The sequence below is a fragment of the Meleagris gallopavo genome, chromosome 23, assembly GCF_905368555.1.
Source record: "Meleagris gallopavo chromosome 23, MGAL_WU_HG_1.1, whole genome shotgun sequence".
In the NCBI taxonomy this organism is placed as follows: Eukaryota; Metazoa; Chordata; class Aves; order Galliformes; family Phasianidae; genus Meleagris; species Meleagris gallopavo.
Genome location: NC_139426.1, coordinates 350,560 through 363,818, shown reverse-complemented (window position 1 = coordinate 363,818; position 13,259 = coordinate 350,560). Strand labels below are relative to the sequence as shown.

At 44.6% G+C, this 13,259-nt stretch overlaps 1 protein-coding gene across 11 annotated transcripts in view; it reads left to right on the top strand.

Moving 5' to 3' along the window:
- Positions 1 to 13,259, top strand: part of CAMTA1 (calmodulin binding transcription activator 1) — a 227,757-nt gene that overhangs the window by 178,826 nt on the left and 35,672 nt on the right. For all 11 annotated transcript variants that reach the window (XM_085242254.1, XM_085242255.1, XM_085242251.1 and 8 more), the window contains 2 exons: positions 5,940 to 6,093; positions 11,887 to 12,027. In XM_085242254.1, coding sequence (XP_085098380.1) covers positions 5,940 to 6,093; positions 11,887 to 12,027 — 295 coding nt within the window. The remainder of the gene's footprint in view (positions 1 to 5,939; positions 6,094 to 11,886; positions 12,028 to 13,259) is intronic.

The following is a 13,259-nucleotide window of genomic DNA, read 5'->3' as shown; positions in this document are numbered from 1 at the left end:
AGAACTTTGGACTCCTTGACACTGGGCATTACTTCTGTCTAGAAAGATTACAAAGGCACAACAGAACTTTCAATGAATGAACTCTGTGTTATATAGCAGTGCCATAAGGGTTATGCCACAGGAACAAAAATATCACAGGACAATCAAAGCAAACATTATGAAAGTGCTCTGAACATTACTGATGCTCTTCCTCTGGGAATTGTATTACCAGTCACTGATATCAAAGGTAACAAATTTAAAGAAGCTATAAATGACAGAGCCCTCAGAGCCTGACCAAAGTATGAAAATAAAAAGGACTCGTTGGCTACTATGTACCATGCAGGCAACGTGGAGCATTAAATGCATTTATCTGCCATTGCTCCAGGCAGGCATTGAGGTAATGCATCTTCTTCTGATAGGGGTGCATGAGCAGAGCTGTGTGGGCAGGGAGTCCGTGGCACCCTGTGAAATGTGGAGCTGCTTGCTTTCTGCCATCCAACCCCACGCAGACCCTTGGGCAAATCCTTCATCTTACCTCTGCTCCTTTGCACTGAGACTCTTGTGCTGCTGCTGCAGAGCACGTACAGTTTTGGAGAGGCAGTTGGCTTCCAAATGCTTTTGAAACATTTGCATACATACAAAATAGCTTTTAGCTCAGTGGTGCTTTAGGAACGGTGCTGGGGGACAGCATTTCTCTGGAGGGAAAGCTTTATTGTGAGCTCTGGGTGCTCCTCCTGAGGTTTTCTCTTGGTATTTTGAAATGTCAGCTTCCTATTTCTTGGTCTGCCTACAACACTACCATTTAAAATGTGTATATATATCTTCAGGTACACGTTGAACTGCTCTTAATTCATAGAAATGCATTAATATTTAAAAGTTAATAGAGTTATCGAGGCAAATGAGACCATCAGAGAAAAAACTGCACCATCTGCATTCAAAACAGAATTGGAAGCAGTGCATTCTGTTGTTAAAAACTTGTTTAAAAAGTGCTCAGTGAATGTCAGTAGAGCTTTGAAATCAAGATTTTTTTATTTTATAACAGCTGTGATTGCATCTCTGGATTGGGTTAGCTGGGAAAGGGTAGGAGCCACTGGAGGCACACATCGTAGTGCTGGCACTTCTGGAAGGTGAGGATGGAAACATTTTGAGTTGAGTTCTGTCTAAGGCTGTTTGAAATGTGGTGACTGAATTCACATGCAAGGATTGCTTCAGAAGCAGAGGGAGGAGGAGGAGATTCTGTGCTTCTGGATGATGAAAATAAAGTCCTTAGCAATGCCAGCACAGGGATCTCTGTCTCGTGTTCCTCATTTAATAGCAGAAATGCAGTCTGAATACAGAAGTGAATCTTCAGCAGGGTAAGAGTCTAAAAAGAAGTTGGCAGTGCTAAATCATATTTGCTGTCTGAATATTTACGTTTCTATACACTGGGCTGACAGGCCTTGGTTGGTGCTGATGTGCTGGGAAGCTGCTTCTGCAGCAGCGGAGCAGAACTGAGCTGCGTCTCCCAGTTCCTGGCAGCAGAACGTGAGCTGGGGAGCCCTGCCCAGAGGTGTGGGGAATCCCTGCAAGTTGGCTTTGCTTCTGAGGATCTGCAGTCCCCAGCCACAGCCTGGGGATGAGGTATTTCTCGTAGGATCATAGAATGTCTTGGATTGGAGGGGACCTTGAAGATCTCGGCAGGATTCTGCTGTCCCCATCGGCTGCCCACGGCAGTTACAGCTCAGGATGGGTAATACCTGCATGACAAAATGAAGTGCCTTTTGTTTACTCTTGCACTTCGTAATAGCACAGGAGATGTTCTTCTGAAAGTGTCCAGACAACTCAGAAATTACTTCTGCTGGGAACTTTGGAGGCCATGGAATTACAGCACTCCATTTTCCTACATTCAAAGTGCATATTAAAGAAATGTGATCCCCAGGAGAACTCAAAGGCAGCTCTTTGTGTATAAAATACTTTAAAATATATCACAGTTGATGATGTGTTAGTAAGCGTTTGGGAAAAGCTGCGTTTTTCTAATCCAGCTCTGCTCTGCAGTGGCTCTGTGCCCCCTACTCATTCTTTTGAGACATAAATTGCAGAACAGTGCAATTACTTTCCTGATTACGCTTTATCTTCCCTTACCAAGGTACTAAAGAGGAGCCAGGGAGCATATTATAAAACATACAGCCCTATGAAATCTTGATTCCCTTAAAACAATTGCAGGGAAACTCAGTCTTACAATTACCTGAATGTCCAAAATCATTTGTCAGATCTCCCAAGCCCTTCACAGTTTGTTTCCTTGTCTGTGGTGCCTGGAGCTGCATCAGCCCGTTGCCAGTTTCTCATCTCAGAAACGAGTTGATTTAAACAAAATATCTTCAAAGGTTTTGATGTGAGGGACTTGGCGAAGTGCTGGGGTGGGAGTTCTGGGCAGTTCTGTTGGAATCTTTTCAGTTTTGCTGTTGCAATGAAAGATCAATGTATTCTAATGCATCAACTGCCAGGTTGCCTTCCGTAGCAAGACCTCAACTGGAAATTAGTTCAAGGAGGAAGAAAATGGTGTATTAAAACCAGTAGCCTTGCCTAAGGCCAGCATGCCAGCCTCTTTACGTTCCTTCTATGCCTGTTGTGCTCAGTGCCCTGTGTGCCTTAAGCTCCAGCTGTCCGCAGCTCTGCCTGCAAAGCTCTGGGAGGAAACTCTCTTAATAGTTAGTAGAAGAATCTATCATCTGTATCTTGGTATTTCTGTAGACTGTTTCATTTGTTTGTTTTTAGGTTCTGTAGAGAAGATAAGCAGGTTTTCTCAGTATCACTGGGGTTGGTGAAGCATCGTGTAATGGCTGCCTCTCAAACTGCAGAAACCTCTGCATTGAATCTCCTGGGTGATAAATCTGTTCAGTGGTGATCTGCTCTATCCCACAGTGATGGATGAGAGTTGTCTTCCCTGCAAGTTGGGAATACTTTGTGTATTTTGAGGAATACAGAGCAAACTTCATGAACAGCCATCAGAAAAGAAAAACCCTCCTTATAATGTCAGAGGTGAAACCAATGGGAAGTTACAGTACTTGAATTCACTCAAAGCGGGCAATTATGCAACAAATTCCACGAACGTTGTTCCCTTTTAGTTTCTGCTTTAAGAAATGGTGGTTGTATTACACAGAAACCAGCACTCCAGAAGGGAGTTTTTCTCCCTTTTATTTTTCTAGTATGGAGTACAGTTGCAAAACTTCCCCTCAGCTCAGAGGTATTTCTCCAAATGAAGTATTTTCAGTTGTGGTCGTTGGTGGTTTGGAAGGCACTGCCGTTGAGATTTAGCCTTGAGCTGTTGGTTCCTGTCCTCTCTTCGTCCTGGTGTTATCCAGCCCCTTAGGAGCTGGAAATGCTTTTCTTTGCATTTCTGTGCTGCTCGTCTGCCACAATATTGGAGGTAGAAAAGCCTTTCTTGTTTCAGCTCTGTGTTTCTGCTAATTCCAAAAGCAGTCATGAAAAGGGCTGGTGGAACAAACAATAGCTGATTTACTTGGTTAATTTAAATGGCACAGAGTGGGTAGCACAGGGAGGCTGCCTCTGCTCCAGCAATCATGCTGGGAGGTCTGCAGCACCATTACATGCTATTATTACTTTCTGGATAATGTATACATTTTCTCTATAACATATTTTTTCTCCTTCATTTTTCATAAGAACTGGCACTAGATTAATGGTTAAGCCGTAGAAGAAAGGTAACGCCACGCCAGTCTGATTTATTGACCACTTAGTGCTGATGAAGCTGCAAACTAGAGTCAGACAGATGTTACAGCGGCATTTTTCTTTTTCAAAACTAGCAGCTTTTTGTGTTTTTAACCATTTCTTGCACTGACTTCTGTCCTACAATGCCAGGAGTACTGGGACAAATCCTTCTGTGACCCCAAGGAGGAGAACCTCCTCAGGACAGGGTGCGTGGGGGCTCAGCGTGCGAAGCAGACTTGCCCTGTTTGGGGACAGATGGCCACAACTTTGCTTCTGACTTGAGGGAAGCCAAGTAGCTGAGGCTGTGTGAATGAAGTCACCGACAGCCTTCTGACGGGCACATTTCCAGCCTGCAGTGTCTGTCTGAGGGCTCTCTGCAAGGCTTCCCTGCTGCCCAGCTGCAGGGTTTCTGAGATGCACATCCACCGTGCTGGCACGTTTCCTGCAGTTACCTTCGCTATGGACAGAGCAGGTTTGGTGTACCCAGAGCAAGCCAGTTCAATAGGGACAAGTGTGAGGCTTGACTCAGAGCAAAATTATGAGTAATAAGATGTCTCATCAGTGTCTGATTTACAGGCATGTGTGCACACAGGCAAATGTGGGGATTGCGTATAGTGAAAAACCATCATCCGTAGCATCATAGGATGGCTTATGTTGGAAGGAACTTTAAAGATCATCCAGTTCCAACTCCCTGCCATGGGCACCAGACCAGACCCCATCCAGCCTGGCCATGAGCACCTCCAGGGACGGTAACAGGAACGTGTTGAGTTTACTGATGAGAGTTTCCAAAAATGTATATTCTCTTAATTTCTGTCAGAACACTTCGGTTTACTGCGTAGAATGGCATTTGGGACAGCCTTGCCGTGCCAACCTTGCAGTCGAGTTTTAGATATAGACTCTGTGAACAAACCTGTTGGCTCTGTGTTTATTTTATATGCTTTTAATGTCTTGTTATACAAAGCCAAGTGCTAACTCACTGCTGCAGCAGGTTGGAAAGCTTTGCCCCTGAACCGGTGATGAAAACTCCCTCTCACCTGAAATGAGGCCGGCTGCAACGCGTCCTTCTGCTCTTCTTCACAACTTCCCTGAGTGCAGAGATGTCTTTCCATGAAATCTCTGAAGCATATTACTTTTTATTACTTCATCATCTAAATCACTAATTAAGTTAAATTAGCTGATGGAGACTATTTGGGTGTATAGGTAATGGTTTTTATTATCTGGATCTTTTCTGAATTGCACATGAGGACAGTCGTGCACTGAAGCTTCCTACTGTGCTCCAGTGCTGCTCGGGCTCTCCTTGGCCGGGTGCCTCCACACCGGGCTCCATCTCTGTGGGTTTCAGAACTGAGTGCTCCCATCAGCTCCCCTCTGCAAGCAAACGATGGATCGAGTTCCCAGCGCTGCTCAGAATGGGGCTCTAACATAATTAATGAAACATTAGAGTTTTAATTACACCATTATCCTATTTATTTTTATAAATAATTCCAAAGCAGTCATTTAAGTTTGTGAACTTAGGAGTAAATGACTTAAGGGAAAGAAATCAGCTTCTCAATCTCATTATTATCTACTGCACAGCATCCCAGGGATGCTGTTGGGAAGCTGGGTGAGCTGTGTCTGTTGATGTGATGATGGTTTATTTACAGGCACTGTGGTTATGCAGTGCTGAGCTCCTGCTGGAATCTCCCTATCAGTGGGACGGTGCTGCAGTGCATCAGAGCAGCGCTGCGTTTCCTTTCTTTCCCTCAGCTCCTGTAAGAAGTGCATTGGGAAGGAGAGTGGAGCATTAAAGAACCTTGTGGGAGGAACCACCCTGCACTGGACCCAGAATTGGTTTGCAGCAGTCCTGCTAAGGACACCATTCCCTCCAGTCCCAACCTTCTGCAGATTGCTATTTTCATCACAAACCTGCAAATTCTTCAAAAAACAAGGAATTACAGCTGGTCAGAGAAGGACCTTGGGGGCACTCTGCCTTACTGTAGCCTCTTTAGCTAACCTCTTCCCTCCTCCTTTCTGCAGCTATACTGAGAAGTGTGGCTCTTACTGATGCTCTCAGGTGAACTTCCATGTTCTGATGTGGACTGGAACTTTTTCCATATCTTTTGCAAGAGCAGCTCTGATCTCAAGGGAACCCGGAACATCATGCAGTCTAACCGTGATGCTCTCTGTCCTCATTTTCATTAGGAAACTAAGTCCAGAGAGCACCCAGTCAGGTAGAGGTCCAACTACATAACCTGTGTTCTCTGCTCTCCCTGTAGAACCCAGACATCGTGTTGGTGCACTACCTGAACGTTCCTGCCATTGAGGACTGTGGAAAACCCTGTGGCCCTATCTTGTGCTCAATAAATACAGACAAGAAAGAATGGGCAAAATGGACAAAAGAGGAACTCATTGGACAGCTCAAACCCATGTGTGAGTATCTGGATTATATTTTTCTTCTCCTTGGATGGTTAATTTAGAGTACAGTGCCTCTCCCTGCCACTGACCTCTCTGAAGGAGTTATTTGTCACCATCAAATTCGACTTGCGTCTGCATGCACTTTCTTCCCCGTGTATCTTATCCATGCATCAGCTGTAAATTCTTTCCACCTTGAGGTTTTTACTGAGCGCCCATTTACGTACTGTGAGAGCTGCCTAGAGTGTCCCAAAAGGGATTATGGTTAAGCTCCCCTGAGCACATTCCATGCTATGGAAAAAGTATACCTGCAGTCATATGTTTTTCACATGCCATTTCTAGGTATCTGCTTGCTCACAAAGGGCCTTTACTACAGTATTAGCAAGTAGAGTTCCCTGAAGGGCCCTCTATGTTTGTGTTGTTCTATGCCAGATCAGAATTGGTTGCTGCCATTTACAGAAAGGCTCTGTGGAGCTGAGTATCTTTTTATCAGCAAGGTAACTGCTGTGAGATGCCTTTCAAGTGCCAACTGTCAAAGGGGAATTCCTATTAAAATAAATCTACATCCTATCCACTACACAACAAAACTGGAGTCAGATGGCTTGGTGATGCAGAACTTCAGTGCAGTCACCCACAGGATGAGTTTTTGTTATAATCTACTGTCCAGCTCCCCTGTTCAATGTGGTTTGAAGCTCAAGCTTGTTCTTGAAAGCCCAGTTTTAGATTTCAGGAATTTCTCCTAATCCCATCTGAAAAAGCAGTGGATAGGATGTATTTCAGGATGGATTTCATTTACTGCTGCTCTGAACTCTGCAGTGTAAAAAGAAGGCTGCTAACGTGTGTAGAGTGACGGGAAATGCGTCCTGCACACTGCAATCTGTGCACCTCATGCATCCACCTTGAAGCACAGTATTTTCTAAAACATCAATGATATTGTATGGGTATATTTTCCCTTGGAAAATATGTCTGAAAATGCATGTGGAGTTGTGCAATGAAAGATAGACTGGGCATAAAGGGAGGTCTCTAATCAAGAGAGCATTAATTGCAGAGCTGCAGTACCAAATCTAGGTGCTAACATCTGAAGCAACAGTACCAAGTCTGCTTCTGTCCCTCACCCCTTCCCCAGCAGATTCTGGTTTCGTGCCCACTGCTGTAAATGCCACTCATCTCACCAACCAATTTCACTTTCTCATAGTTGCCCGAGGTACAGAAGCAAGGTAATTTCCTCGTGCAAACAACAACCCCATTTCTTTTTTGCTCCCCTGTATTTCTTTTCCATGAATAGTTGAAGTAGACAAAATAAGCAGAAAAGAGGAAAAAAAAACCCAACACATCTGCTAAACAGAATGTTGCCTTGGGACCGATAAACCTTAGACAGAAATCCAAGATGTTGAAAGGATAACTGAGACTGAAACAAGAGCCCCAGTGTTAAACAGGAGGGGACGCAGCAGCCTCTTTGGGGGAGAGGAAGAAAAAAAAAAAAAGCTTGTAGTGCATCAAGAAAATTATGTGAAAACTACAGCAAACTAGCTGTAAATTTAATAACACTTGGCTTTTTTATGTCTCAGGAGGGAAGAGTGAAATTCTGCGCAATTATTCAGAGTATGTATGCAAGTACACGTCTCTGCTTACGGAAACGCATCCAGGGAAGCACATCCTTAGAAATGCAGCTACTATAAAAGCATTATATTCTGATCAGACTTAGAGAGGACACACATAACCATGTTCAGGGAACACGGAGGGACGCTGTTTGCCAAGAAGCCGTCAGATTTCTTTCAGTATTGAGTGTGCCATGAAATTACAGAGCCAAGCATATTGGTTTCATTGCGTTTTCACATCAATCAGATTCTTTCAAAGAGTTCGGTTTGATTGCCCGATGTTTCCAAATTTCTCTGCCTTAAAGCTCATCTGTCAGTGACCTTGTGAGCACTCACCTTTCCTACACGTCCCATGTTTGTCTCAGTTTTATTCCCCCAGACTTTGAAGTTGTGTCAGATTTCCTGTTGATTTGTTTTCTTAAGAATTTCACTTTCAGTACAAGGTACTGTGATGGAGTAGCCAGGCTGTGCTCAAAGTGCTGAGGCTCAGTGCTGTATCTGCAGGGAGATTTTTGCATCCTGATTCAGGCAATGAATGTCCCAGAATTAGCAGAAGCTGATACTGGATCTGCCTTTAGGCACAGCGCTTCTTCCTCGTCCAGTGACAGCATTCAGTTCTTAATTTGGGAGGCACCCTTCAGGACGTTTGTGCAAAATGAACAGTTGACAATATGTGAAAATTCTGTGGGAGCTTTGTCAGAGACACGTGTGAGTCGTTCATTGTGCCTGATAGGAGGAGTGGGCCTCAACGTGGGACTGCTTTCCTGTGTTCCTCTTCTCTTGTGCCCTGCTGTAGTCTTGCTTTGAGATTTCTCTGAACAGATCAGCAGATGTCCTTTCAGGCGTCTGGTGGTAAAAGCCAAATGCAGAGTTCAGCACAGCTGAATTCAGTGTATAAACTCCATGTGATCAGCAGGTTGTCAGCCGGCTCATACTGAGGGTTCTCCAAATCGTCCCCTTCTGCCTTTCTGGTCCCTCAGCTGGCAGAGTGTGTTACAGACTTGCAGCCAGTGCTACCTTGCCATCCTCGTTTCACATCCACTATTGTAAGAGCTGTCTTTCCTTCCAAAAAAACAAACAAACAAACAAAAAAAAAACCCAAAAACTTTTTTAATTTCTCTGTTGCTTGCAAATGGATTGCTCCTGCCCTGCACACGGCCACAGCTGAGGCAGTGAAGGTTCCTCATGGTACTGGTTGAACTTTAATGCCTTTGGGCATTTCACATCTCACAGAGTCCCCAGAGGCTGTTCTGTGTGCGTCAGTGAGGCAGCAGAGACTCACGGAGGTGACCTGAAACCACATCCCTGCTGCAAAGGGGAGGGAGGGCACTGGGAGCCCAATGTGGGCTTTGAGAAGTGATAATGGGCACAGATGTGATGTGAAGAATTGAGTTGTTGGGTTCTTGTTGCGTGGTTGGTTTTTTTCTAGGCTGACTTAAATTTACATTCAATTTCATTAGCAGTTTAGGATCATTTATGCTCAAAAGATTAATTGTTCTATAAAGGATGGTTTTCATCATTTCCCATCCACTTGTCAGAGCTAAGTGACCCCCGATGGAAGCTGAAGCTTCCCATTACCTCTTTACCAACCACTGCTTCACCCAGGCGGGTTTTACCAACAGATCTGGAGATCGGCGTGGAGAAGCCAAAGAATCCTCAAATGTGACGCGGATGGAGGAGCCCCCACGTGCGCCTCGGCGCCTCCCGTGGGCCGGGCCGCCCCGTTCCTTGTCGCGTGCTGCCACCTGGCGGCCGACGGGAGCGCTGCAGCTCTGCGCGCGGGGAGCAGCCCGGAACTTGAGGCGGCTGCGTGTGCAAATTTCCGTGCGCAAATGTCGGCGTGAGCGTGGGCAGAGCGGCGGCCCGGCGGTTCTCTCTGGGGGTAACAGAACCGCGTGGGCGAAACCTGGTGGGTGGCAGCCCAGCCCGCGGCGGTGGGGTTGGAACTTGGTGACCTCTGAGGTTCTGCGATTCTGTGCCGCTTCCCATTAGCTGTTAAATAGCCGCAGGTGAGCAGGTGCTCAAGGAGAGGTTTCATTCTGGAAGAAGGACTTTAAGGAACGGCTAAGAGTGAACCTTCTGTGCAGAGACGGGCAGCTTCAGTGAGCAATGTTAAGAAGTGGGAAACGCGAGTTCACCTGCATCCGCAGCAGTGAGGCTCAGGAAATCTTGCCGTGCAAGCAATGAAGGGGAAGAGGAGGCTGGAAAATAGAAACTGAATTGTATGTGGGTGTCCAGATGTGAAGAGATAAATCTAATGAAGTAAATCTAATGGAACGTTTACCTGCTCCACGCAGGCAGCAGTATCGTTATTCACAAAACAAATGACAGCCCCTTGCTGTCAAAAAGAGGCAAAGGATCAGCAGCTGAGCTGTAGGGAAACGAGAGCTGTGTGACAGCATGGAGACCACGAAAAAAACTGAGAAAAGGATAGGATGTTCTCAAGAAGACTCGTTGTTTGGAGAACTTCTTTGTGAAAATTACTGATAGGTTCAGGAAGATCAAAAGCTTTGGCTTCTGCTTGATTCTTGCAATAGGCTCACGATGGAACTTTGTTACGGTGGAAGGACCTGAAAATAATAGGCATGGCACTGTAGATATCCAGCCATAAAACTGTCTGTTGCTTTTTAGCTTCCAGCTCACAGCTTGATTCAGGTCCAGCAGGAACCATCATGAATACACAAACCACGAGATACGATCACTGATCAGATTTGCTCTCTTTAATGCAGGGTCATCACTGGATTTAGTCACAGAGGGAAGCAAGCTCTGATGTACTGCTGTGAAACAGAACTTCTGTACGCAGCAACATCTGAGCTTAGTTCTGCAGCAAATGATTTCTGAAGAAACCAGAGATAACATTGCTAAGTTTCTCAGTAGCAATTACAGTTCAGTAACTTTATATAGCCAAAAAAATACTCTAAAAACTTTAGTGCATTTTAATCTCATTTTCAGTGTTTTTATTTTTTCTGCAAAGCTGCTGTTTGAACATTTCTTGTTAAGCCTAACGTCACATGTGACAGAATAATGCATTGAGAATAATAAAATGGATGTGAGTGGAGGAACTGGAGCAGGAACTATGTGTAAACTGAACCTTCCCCGTCATAACAGACACTGAGCCTTAGGAGGAAAGGCAAAATGTGAGCGTACTATAAAGCAAAATCTGGTGGGTACAATAACGATAAACGTGGTTGTCAAGCAAGTATAGAGGGACTCATTACTAAACCAAGTGCAACACTTTAAATAGTGATAGGAGGAAAAATACTTGTAAACCTTATCTACAGCATTTCTGCAAGTTTCTCATCTCAGCCAATAAAAATGCACACTAATACAGAAGTGGAGTGAGGTGAGATGCTGCGAGGCAGTGTAACATCAGTGGGTGATGAGGAAGTGTAGCAACAGGTGATTAAAAAGGCAGACCCAGGAGCCCTGTCCCGCTGGCTGCTTATGACACGCAGAAGGGCCAAGGAGGAGAATAGGACATTTCACGTGCCTTCTTTACTCTCTGGCAGTCTTGTCAATAAGTGTTGTGAACAGGCCCTCATTTGCTTCTGACTTTCTTGCATGAAGCAGTTTGCTGGTGGGGAGCCTGCAGGTCTTCCTGGCTGTGAGGTGAGGATCAGCCCTGCTGTCAGCATTCCATGCCATTGGTTTGTGGACACCACTATGCAGGGATCTGTGAATTGAGAGGTGAAGTCAGTGGGACTCAACTTTGGCAGGGCTTTCTGGTTTAGTATTTTAGATTTTAGAAGAAATCTGCTTTTCCAGAGTATGACAAAGGCAGTGAAAAAAAACTTTTCAAACCTAAACTGTCAGGAAGGGGAACACCGTGGGAACCGTGCTGCCAACAGCCAGCATGTGGCAAGGTCTTCACAGAGCCCTACTGCACGCGCAGGGTGTGCACACAGTGTGCCCCTAACACTGCTTAGAGAAAGACAAAGAAAGGATGTAAAGTGTTCCTTGGAATGCATTGTTTTACTTCAGTGAAGCACGAGTACTCAGTTGTTGCTTCTGGGTTTTTTAATGCATTTGGTAAATCTATGGATAGGAAACAAGAAAATGGTAAACCAATAACCGTTGCTGTTACTCTACGTAGGTCTCACCGGCTCTGAGTAAAATCAGCAGGAAAGGCTTTCTGCTGTTCTTTTGGGATGACTTTTGATGTTTCCTGGTGTGTTTTTGAAGTTCCTGATGAGTTTTCCTGTTCCCTTTCCAGTTCATGGTATTAAGTGGACGTGCAGCAATGGAAACAGCAGTTCAGGGTTCTCAGTGGAGCAGCTGGTGCAGCAGATCCTCGATAGTCACCAGACCAAACCGCAGCCTCGGACACACAACTGTCTCTGCACTGGTACCTTGGGTGAGTACACGGGAAGGCACAACGTGCTTGCAGCTTAACCCAGGCTTGGAATGGGGTTTGCACCACTAAAATGCTAAAAATGCTGTATTGTGAAATGTTGAGACCCAATGAGTGCAGAGGCAATAGAAGATTTAAGGGAAAAAAAAAATATCTGGAATTTCTGTTAAAAAACAAAACAAAACGAAAAAACAGCAAACACTTTGTACTGTGCCCTCAGTATGAGATTTGTTTAGAAAGGTGCATTCTCTTCTGCATGCTTCAGAATTTATTGTTCTGCCAACATTACCCTCAGAAACCATTGCCCTGCAGCCCTCCTTGCTGGAGAAGATGGGCTCAGGTGGTTACTTACAAGGCTGCACTGGAATAAGAGAGGTTTTATTTAATTACCGTGAAGACATGAGAGATTTCTCTCCTGTTAAAGAAGATGGTCTTTTGTTTGGAGACTAGAATGGCAGGAAACAGCATCCTGAGTGTTAGAGCTTTGCACAGCAAGTAGGAAGCAGAATGATTCTTTTTTCCATCTCATCTGCTTTATAGCCAGCCCTTCCTACTACTTTGGTCAAGTAAAATATATCTTATATTAATTAGTCTTCAGAGAAATTTATAAAGGGAAGCTGTCTGTGCTTCAAAGGGTTTATTTTTTCTGCTTTTCTGGGCAGTTGTGTTATACAATTGAGATTTTAAGTAAGAATGATGACCTCTGAAATACCTGGGTTTGGATTAAAATTCAAGCCTGAAGGCTCAGCATTTGATCCAGGTTTGCAGATCTGAACACGAATCCTTTTATGCTTCCCTTTGATGTTTTGTCTTGTGCTAAGTCTGCCGCCTGGTTTTTAACATAACAGTATCACTTTGTTTTGTAAAGGCTGGCACGTTGACACACACATCCCCAGTTCCTTGCAGTCATAGGCAAAGACTGCGGTGTGAAAGCTTCTCATGTTCCTGTTGGTCTCTATACCTAGGAGAATAGAGAGATTTAATACTGCATTTAGTCTCAAAAGCGCTGTCCTGAACTACTTTGAGTGACCTGATTCAAATCTTGAGTGCATAAAAGAGAAGTTCCCCTTCAAGGGCAAGGAACAAAAGCGTTGGCAAATTAGAGTGCCTATGCAGACACTTTGTGTTGCCCAGAAGATGGCATTCATAATTGTAGCCATTAGCTACAGGGAGCTTCTTTTCCCCATTAATCATTATACAGTGCAATAATTGTTGTTCTTACCTCATTCTAGGGA